This window comes from Myotis brandtii, unplaced genomic scaffold (genome assembly GCF_000412655.1).
Source record: "Myotis brandtii unplaced genomic scaffold, ASM41265v1 scaffold154, whole genome shotgun sequence".
NCBI classification, from domain to species: Eukaryota; Metazoa; Chordata; class Mammalia; order Chiroptera; family Vespertilionidae; genus Myotis; species Myotis brandtii.
Genome location: NW_005355584.1, coordinates 10,047,457 through 10,057,720, shown reverse-complemented (window position 1 = coordinate 10,057,720; position 10,264 = coordinate 10,047,457). Strand labels below are relative to the sequence as shown.

General features: G+C 40.9%; 1 protein-coding gene across 2 annotated transcripts in view; it reads left to right on the top strand.

The window, feature by feature from the left end:
* GREB1L (growth regulation by estrogen in breast cancer-like) overlaps positions 1–10,264 on the top strand; it is a 140,066-nt gene that overhangs the window by 34,422 nt on the left and 95,380 nt on the right. For both annotated transcript variants that reach the window (XM_014535943.1, XM_014535942.1), the window contains exon 6: positions 5,125–5,301. In XM_014535943.1, the coding sequence (XP_014391429.1) occupies positions 5,125–5,301 (177 nt within the window). The remainder of the gene's footprint in view (positions 1–5,124; positions 5,302–10,264) is intronic.

The window sequence follows — 10,264 nt, the reverse complement described above, 5'->3', positions numbered from 1 at the left end:
CACCTCGGTACCTTTAAATTTTCCACACTGCGCCTCCTCTGAGCCTCGGTGTGCTGATGTCTTTCCTTCTAGTTGAAGAGTCTCTCCTCAGCCAGCCTTCCTGTGGTTCTGGGTGATGTCCGCTCCGTCTTTTAGTTGTATTTTTGAAGTGGTTGTTTGCGGCAGCAGTCTCCGGTGTTTACCTATGCCGCCATCTTGGTGGAGTCCTGGATCATGAGATTTTTATCTTTCATTTTGTTTATGTGATGTATCACATTTATTGTGCAGCAAATATTGTACCAGCCTTGCATCCCCGGAATAAATTCCACTTGATCATGGTATGTATTTTGTTTAATGTATTGCTGGAGATTAGTTAAGGTGTTTACCTATGCCGCCATCTTGGTGGAGTCCTGGATCATGAGATTTTTATCTTTCATTTTGTTTATGTGATGTATCACATTTATTGATTTGCAAATATTGTACCAGCCTTGCATCCCCGGAATAAATTCCACTTGATCATGGTATGTATTTTGTTTAATGTATTGCTGGATCTGATTAGTTAATATTTTCTTGAGAATTTCAGCATCAGGGATATTGGCCTATAATTTTCTTTCTTAGTAGTGTCTTTGTCTAGTTTTGGAATTAGGATAAGTTTGGCTTTGTAAAATGAGCTTGGGAGTATTCCCTCCTCTTGAATTTTTTTGGAATAGTTTGAGGAGGATAGGTTTTAGTTCTTCTTTGAATGTTTGGTAAAATTTGCCTGTGAAGTCATCCGGTCCAGGACTTTTGTTTGCTGTGAGTTTTTTTTAATTATTATTATTACTGCTTCAATTTCATTAGTTGTTAATTGGTCTATTTAGGTTTTGTGATTCTTCCTGATTGAGTTTTAGAAGACTATGTTTCTAGGAATTTGTCTATTTCATCCAGGTTGTCCTATTTGTTGGCATATAGTTATTCGTACTAAGTTATTCCTTCCTTCCTTCCTTCCTTCCTTCCTTCCTTCCTTCCTTCCTTCCTTCCTTCCTTCCTTCCTTTCTTTTATTGATTTCAGAGAGGAAGGGAGAGGGAAAGAGATAGAAACATCAATGATGAGAGAGAATCATTGATCCGCTGCCTCCTGCATGCCCCCTACTGGGGGTCTGTGGAGAGCGGCTACAGCATTTGGACAGGTTCAAGCTTTGGACTAATGAGAGGGCACAGTTCTCTCGTGGCAAAGCCACGTGCAGGACCCAGCTTGGAGGGCAAAGCCCTCCCAGCACAATTAAAGCCAAAGGCTATGGTTGTAAGGTTGACCTTATGGTCCGAACCTGTGGTCCCAGGTGGCTGAGTGATGTGGGCTGCGGGAGGTGCAACAAGTGCTGCCAAAACAGAGCTTGATAGAGTTCTCAGGTGCATGTAATCAAGTAGATTCAAAACTCTCCAGAACATTGTAAACATCTTGACCACGCCCTTGCTTTGCCTCGTGGGATCTGACTTTAAAATAAAGACTCAGCTTGCAGGCTGTGGCACTGTCTCTCCATCTGAGAACAGTGTCCCACCTGGCCCCAACTGTATTCTCTTGTCTGTTTTCTTGAATCCTTCACCACCCCTCCTCAGGTTCACCACTGGCTGTGCTGGATGTGGTTCAGGGGTTGAGCCCACAACCCAGGCATGTGCCCTTGACTGGAATCTAACCCAGGACTCTTCACTCCACTATCCACTGAGCCAAACTGGCTAGGGCCATACTATTTTCTTACAACTTTTATATTTCTGTGATGTCAGTTGTTACTCTCCTCTTTCATTTTTTATTTTACTTATTTGGGTTCTCTCTCTTTGTTTCTTGGTAAGTCTGGTTAAAGTTTCATCAATCTTTTTTTAAAATATTTTTTTTATTGATTTTAGAGAGGAAGGGAAAGGGAGAGAGAGATAGAAACATCAATGATGAGAGAGAATCATTGATCAGCTGCCTCCTGCACGCCCCACACTGGGGACCAAGCCTGCAACCCGGGGATGTGCCCTTGACTAGAATTGAACCTGGGACCCTTCAATCAATGTTCTATCCACTGAGCCAAACCAGCTAGGGCAAGTGTCATCAATCTTATTTTTATGTTTTCAAAGAATCAGCTCTTGGTTTCATTTGGAATTGTTTTTTTGTTTTTGTTTTTAGTTTCTGTCATTTATTTTTGCTCTGATCTTTATTATTTCCTTACTCTGAGCTTCCCCAGTTCTTTCTCTAGTTGTGGAAGTTCCATTTTTAACTTTTTAAGGATCCTCCATATGGTTTTCCATAATGGCTGCACAAATTTGCAATGTTTCCTTTGTTTGTTGATTCATTGATGGTAGCTTTTCTGCCAGGTGTGAGGTGATACCCCATTGTGGTTTTAATTTGCATTTCTTGGATAATTATTGATGTTGAGCATCTTTTCATATGTCGATTGGCCATCTGTATGCTTTCTTTGGAGAAATTCTAGTCAGATCCTCAGTCCATTTTTTAAGGGGATTGTTTGTTATTTGCGTGTTGAGTTATATGAGTTCTTTATAAATTTTGGATATTGACTCCTTATCAGATGTATCATTGGCGAATACACTCTCCCATTCATCACGTTCCTTTTATTTTGTTGATGATTTTCTTTGCTGTGCAAAAACTTTTTTTGTTTGATGTAGTCCCACAGGGTATACCAAGGCCATCTGCCATCTGCCTGGGGCTGTGGATCTTTGTGGTGGGGTGGGGTCTCAGAGAGTCGTCAGGGTAGAGCTGGTCAGGTTCACCAGGCTAATGCAGATTCAGATCTGGCTGTGTAGGGGGAAGGCTCAACATAGGAAAGATAGTGCTCATTCCATTAGCCCTCACTCTGATGCCACACAACTCAGTTTCTCTCCTGGTTTGACTGGAGTTCCTTGAGTGTTTTTAAGGAAAGACTGCAACACAAGTCTAGGCTGGCTGCTACTGTATGAGCCTCTGGCAGTGAGTGAGTTGGTGCATCTTAGCATCTGTCAGGGTGGAGTAGTGGAGTTCACCAGCCTAATGCAGATGCAGATTTGGCCATGCATTAGGAGGGCCCAACACAGGAACAGAGGCAGCCATCTTTCTAGCCCTCACCCTGAAGCCACACACCTCAGTTTCTCCCTATATATTTCTGGAGCCCTTCCCCCTCAGCCACTGTCCCTCTGCTGAAACCCAGGGTAAGTGCCTGTGAACAAGAGTTTCTATACAGGCTCTTTGGGGGACACCTGGGTGTCCAGCAGCCTTCCGTCTCGCTGGACAGACAAAATCTCCACTGATTTTCACAGTCAGATGTTATGTGGGCTCTTCTTTCCACACTAGTGTTTCAGGCTGGGGAGCTAGGCATGGAACTTAGACCCCTTGCTCTTCAGGGGGGGAGCCTCTGCAGTTGAAATATCCCTCCAGATTTTAACCACCACATGTAGTGGGGCCGGTCTGTTTTGCATCCCTGGCCCTCCTACTAGCCTAGTGGCTGAGCATAGACCTATGAACCAGGAGGTCAAGGTTTGATTCCCGGTCAGGGCACATGCCCAGGTTGCGGGCTCAACCAGGTTGCGGTGTGGGTGTGCAGGAGATAGCCAATCAATGATTCTCTTTCATCATTAATATTTCTACTAGTATCTCTCTCCCTCTCCCTTCCTCTCTGAAATCTATTATATATATATACACACACACACACATACATATACACTTTTTTTAAAGATAGTCTGTCTATGCCGAAACCGGTTTGGCTCAGTGGATAGAGCGTCGGCCTGCGGACTGAAGGGTCCCAGGTTCGATTCCGGTCAAGGGCATGTACCGGGGTTGCGGGCACATCCCCAAGATGTGCAGGAGGCACCTGATCGATGTTTCTCTCTCATCGATGTTTCTAACTCTCTATCTCTCTCTCCCTTCCTCTCTGTAGAAAATCAATAAAATATATTTAAAAAAAAAAAAGATAGTCTGTCTTTAATCCTCATGGCCTTTCTCTTCTCTCCTTATCTATATTTGTTAATTATGTAGTAGATTGTTTTGGGGGCGTTAAAAAATGTATCACTTCATCAGTGAATTTATTTCCAATTACTTACTTGTATGTAGAGATGTTGTATTTATGAAGTTTGGAATGCCCTTTCTTATTTATATTTTTGTCCTTATTCACTATATTATAGTACATGTGTTATGTCCTCATCAGTCACAACCAGAGGCACTCACTCTCTTCCTGTCCACCTTTTCCTCTGTGTATTAAGGGGAACTGAAAAATCATTTCCAACTAAGCAAAGCTTGGCCTCTCATCCTCCGAGCCTTCTCCATTTCTTCTTCTTTCTATGTCCCCTGCTCTAAGCAGGTCACTGAAAGTTTTATTTTGTTTGATTGATCTGACTGAGAATTGTTTGGATGTTATAGCTAAAAGAATCATAAGCTAGTTTGAGTAAAGAGGAAATGGGAATCTCAAGGAACTCATGCCAGAAGTACAGCTAGATCTCAAAGAAACTGGAAAGTTAACAATGACCTGAGTTTACACATCAGTGCCCATGCTCTTCTATCTACAGACCAGCTTCCTCTTCACATTTCTGTTTGTTCTCCCCCACACCTTAGTTGACATGTGGTTGACATAGTGCCAACTTGGGTTCCAATTTTACAAAACCTCATAAATTCAGAGTCCACAGCTATCTGATTGACTCTTTGTAATTATGTAAGTGCCTGTGAACAAGAGTTTGTATACAGACTCTTTGGGGGACATAAATTTCAGGTGAGATATACTGACTGTCCCAGATTGAGTCAGATATTGGCCCACAGTCTAATTAGTCAATTCCACACAGTGGTCAGGGCAGAGTACCAGACCAGCAGGTTGTCTAAAAAGGGAGTATGTGGGGAAGAAATAATAGACATCTCTAGGACCTTTTCCTATTTTTTATGTCAATTATATAGTCTATCACATGTTATTGTCCACTCTGTTTTCCTAACCATTGTCTTTTTAGAGCATTAAACATTAAAAAAATTATTTTCAGTCTTTCACTGATATGAAATAACTGCTAAAATACTGTACCTGGTTTTTCCTTTGAATTATTTTTTTTAATTGGGAAATTAGAGTCAAAAATGCTTAATAAGTGTGTGCTTCTTATATATAAAGGTATTGTAACAACATACAAGGCCACCAGTAACTTGGGTTTCCCTCCTTCCAGGGTTTTCTGGAAACTGTATCGGCTGTGGAGAAAGAGGATTTCGGTATTTCACGGAATTTTCCAACCACATTAACTTGAAGCTCACCACCCAGCCAAAGAAGCAGAAGCACTTAAAGTACTACCTAGTCAGAAGCTCCCAGGGTGTTCTGTCGAAGGGACCTCTTATCTGCTGGAAAGGTAGCATCAACTTCTGGGAGGGAAAGGGAAGGGAAGGGAATGAGGACGTTACCATAATGACAAGTGGCCCATTCAGAATTCAGGTGTGTTATAGATAAACATCCCAAGTTCAGAATGCTATCCAAAACCCCAAAGCCCTCTGGCAGGTTATTAGATTTGCTTTTGATTTTTTGTAGAACCTATTCAAGTTTAGGAACGTGCATGTCTTTATGTATGTGTCTCTTGGAAGGGTGGAGTATAGCTCTTGGGGGGGGGGGGGCGGTTATGGACTCTTTCTAGCTCTTCTGTCATTTGGAGAGGACCTCAAAGTGTCAGTTTCCTGATTACATGCTCTTTTTACTTTACTTAATAGATTCTTTGGTAATTTTCAAGCACCTATATTTTTCTGTTTTAATGAGAACTATGCATACTTTAGAATAAATAACGCTCTCTTCATAATACCTGGGGAAATGCACTGTTCAGTTGACAAAGTTTTATTTCTTTTTAGTTAGGAAGAACTTAACTAACTTATTTATAGAAATGAATCCAGTTGAAACTTCACATCTTCATGTGTTTGATGGAATTTAACACCAGTTCTAATAATTATTCTAATGCAGTAGGATGTCTAACCCTTATTCTTTTGATCAGTTTCTTCTATGCTGAGATTTTTTTCTGTTATTCATATTACTATTTTATAGACAATATGATAATTGTTTATAATGTTTTTATTTGTTGTCTGTGCAATATTTTGACCTGACCATGAAAAATAACATAATAAATCCAAATTACAACTGCAGATTTGCCTCTGAGTCTTTCACCATATTTGCTCGTGGTTGCATTTGAAATGACATTGCGTAACTCCTTTGGGAATGGCTATATGTTCCAAACCATATGTGAGCTTAAACTTGTGACTACTAAATCATAAGTATAGTGTATTATAAATAACTCTTTATTCTAATAAAGTTTAAATAATTTTCCTGTAGAAAAATTGTTTTAAATATCATGAACTCTAATAAAAGAGCAAAAATAGGATAGGTATTGTCTCCCCCCCCCTTTTTTTTTTTTTTGTCCTCATCTGAGGACATGCTTATTGATTTTAGAGAGAGGGAAATGAAGAGAGAGAGAGAAACATCGTTGTGAGGGAGAAACATCAATTAGTTGCCTTGAGAGAAACACCAATTGGTTGCCTTCCTGTGCGCTGCATGGGGATAGAATCTGCAACCTAGGTATGTCCACTGACCAGGAATCAAACCCGCAACCTTCGGTGTACAGGGTGATGCTCCCACCAACTGAGCCACACTGACCAGGGCGCCTCCTGACCTTTTAGCTGCCTTTTAACGCTTTTGTTTTGGTTGCATAAAATATTTTTAACTTCTTATTTAGTGGTCAGTGACACCTCATCTTTCTGGGAAAGAATGTCTGTGAAATAGTTTGTGATACAAATGGGTGATTTCTGAAGTCTCACATTTATAGCAGTTTCTGGAATTGGAATTTTATATGTCTATATACACATATACTAACATATAATATCAGTTTACAAATATGTATATATGCACATAATGTGGAAATATCCTCTTAGGCGAAATACTAGTATACTAGCTCTTTAAGGAAGATCATAGCATAGAATAGTAATGGCGAACCTTTTGAGCTCGGCGTGTCAGCATTTTGAAAAACCCTAACTTAACTCTGGTGCCGTGTCACATATAGAAGTTTTTTGATATTTGCAACCATAGTAAAACAAAGACTTATATTTTTGATATTTATTTTATATATTTAAATGCCATTTAACAAAGAAAAATCAACCAAAAAAATGAGTTCGCGTGTCACCTCTGACACGCGTGTCATAGGTTCGCCATCACTGGCATAGAAGGTGATACAAAACTGCCTCCAACCCTTGCTTGTATCTGATAAACTTGGAAACGCTCTAAAGCAGTGGTTCTCAACCTCTGGCCCTTTAAATACAGTCCTCATGTTGTGACCCAACCATAAAATTATTTTCGTTGCTACTTTCTAACTGTAATGTTGCTACTGTTATGAATCATAATGTAAATATCTGATATGCAGGATGGTCTTAGGCGACCCCTGTGAAAGGGTCATTCGACTGCCAAAGGGGTCACGACCCACAGGTTGAGAACCGCTGCTCTAAAGGAACCTCTATAATTAGCTTTGTCACTTACAACCATTTATTATTTTTTAATTAAATTTATTGGGGTGACATTGGTTAATAGTATCATATAGGTTTCAAGTATACATTTCTATGGTACAGATCTGTATATTGCATTGTGTGCACACCAGCCAAAGTCAAACCATCTTCCATCACCATATATTTGGGCCCCTTTACTCACCTACCCCCCTTCCCTCTGGTAACTACCATACTGTTGTCTGTGTCTATGAGGTCCAGTTTTATATCCCACATCTGAGTGAAATCATGTGGTCCTTAGCTTTTTCTAACTGACTGACTTATTTTGCTTAGCATATATTCTTGAGGTCTATCCATGTAATTGCAAATAACAGTATTTCATCTTTTCTTATGACTTAGTAGTATTCCATTGTATACATGTACCACATCTTCTTTATACAATCCTCTATCTAAGGATACTTTGGTTGTCTCCATGTCTTAGCCACTGTGAATAATGCTACAATGAACATACAGGTGCATATATCTTTGCCAAATAAATGCTTTTGGGTTTTTCAGGTAGATACCCAGAAGAATTGCTGGGTCATATAGTAACTCTATTCTTAATTTTTTGAGAAACCACCATACTGTTTTCCATAGTGGCTGTACCAGTTTACATTCCCACCAGCAGTAAATGAGGGTTCCATTTTCTCCACTATCTCTCCAACACTTGTTATTACCTGCCTTATTAATAATAGCGATTCTAACAGGTGTGAGATGGTATCTCATTGTAGTTTTGATTTGCATTTCCCTAATAGCTAGTGAAGTTGAACATCTTTTCATATATTTATTGGCCATTTGTATGTCTTCTTGGGAGAGGTATCTGTCCATTTTTTAATTTAATTGTTTATTTGCTCATTTTTTAATTGGATTGTTTGTTTGGTGTTGAGTTGTATGAATTCTTTATATATTTTGGGTATTAACCCCTTGTCGGAGCTATTGTTTGCAAATAGCATCTCCCATATTGTTGGTTGAATGGGAAATGATATCGAAGCATCTAAAGGTGAGCAAATGGAAACAAACAGGGGAGGCAAGAAGGCAAAAAGGCTGAAATGTGCCAGGTAGCTGTGCAGCCAGGAGCTTACTGTGGGGCTCAGCCTGGAGAACGGAGGAAATTGGATGTGGCTGGCTCTCCCTTTAGCCAGGAGGAGCAGAGAAAAAGAACAAAAACAGCCCAAAATCAGCAGGAGAAAGGAATTAATAAAAATTAGAGCAGAATTGAATGAAATGATGAACAAAAAGACTATACAAAAGATTAATACAACAAAGAGCTGGTTCTTTGAAAAGATTAATAAAATTAGTGAACCCCTGGCTAGACTCACTAAGGAAAAAAAGAGAAGACTCATATAAATCATAAAGGAAAGAGGAGAAGTTACCACAGATATACAAAGGATCATACTAGCATACTGTGAGACTATATGCCACCAAATTCAATAACCTGGAAGAAATGGATAAGTCCCTAGAAATATATAACTTCCCTAGAATGAAACATGAAGAATTGGAAATTCTAAATAGACCAATCAACAATGAGGAAGTTGAAACAACCATAAAAAATCTCCCAAAAAATAAAAGTCCAAGACCAGGTGGTTTCACTAGTGAATTCCAGCAACCATTCAAAAAAGATTTGATACCTATCTTTCTCAAACTCTTCCAAAAAAATTTAAAAAGAGGCATACTTTCTAACATATTTTTTGAGGCCAATATAACCCTGATACCAAAACCTGGCAAGGATAACACAAAAAAAGAAAACTACAGACCAATATCTCTGATGGAAAGTTGCGAAGATGGCGGCATAGGTAAACACCTGAACTTGCTGCCGCGCACAACCACATTAAAACTACAACTAAAAGACGAAACGAATATCATCCAGAACCACGGGAAGGCTGGCTGAGTGGAAATTCTACAACTAGAAGGAAAGAGAAAAGTGCATTGAGTGTGGTAGGAGATGCAGAGGTGTGGAAGTGTGGAGGTACAGAGGTGCGCGCGAAAGGGGCTGGCAACTGGGTACGCTGTTGTCTTTTTCAATCTGGAGGGAGATACAAGCTCCCGACTGTTCTGAACTCCAGTTCTGGGCAAGAATTTGGGGACCCAGACTCATATGGAGAGAAACTGAACTGTCTGGCACCGGGACAGGAACGTGAGGGCGGCTTTCTCACAGAGGTGCTTGCAGCGTTCATTGTTCCTGCACAGGGCCGCGGGACACAGACCCCAGGACCTCTCTAAGGCAGAGTAGACTGGCAGCCATTGCGGTTTGCTCCACCCTGGTGATTCCCTGAGACCCTGCCCCACCCAATTTACAACCCCGCCCAAGCTGTGTGCAGAGGCTTTTATATACGAATGGCCTGGCATTTCTCCGCCTAAAAACCTGTCAAACTGTAGCTAGGTCAGAGAACCCCAGAGTTTCCAAAAGAAGGCCTAAGGCTCGTCAGCAGCCTGCATTGCTTCACAGCTGCACCTCATCTGGGCACCTCCAAACCCCAAACAAAGAGGAGGAATCTGCAGCTCTCTCTGTAGCTCCTGCTGGGTGGCCTCAGGCAGTGGCTGACTTTGCACCTCCTTGGAGATCCAAAGCTAGTGTACCCAGTGGTTAGAGTGAGACCATCCAGATTACAACTCTTCACATCCATGAGAGACACACTCGGGGCAGACTCAGTGAGTGTCAAAGCCCCACTGAAGCAAGTCCTGCACCATAAGGGTGTCTCCAGCACAGCAGTTCTCCCATTGTAGACACAGCTGGTCCACACAGCCAATTGGCCTGGAGGTCAATTCCTCCCAGTGATACCAACAGCAATCAAGGCTTAACTACAA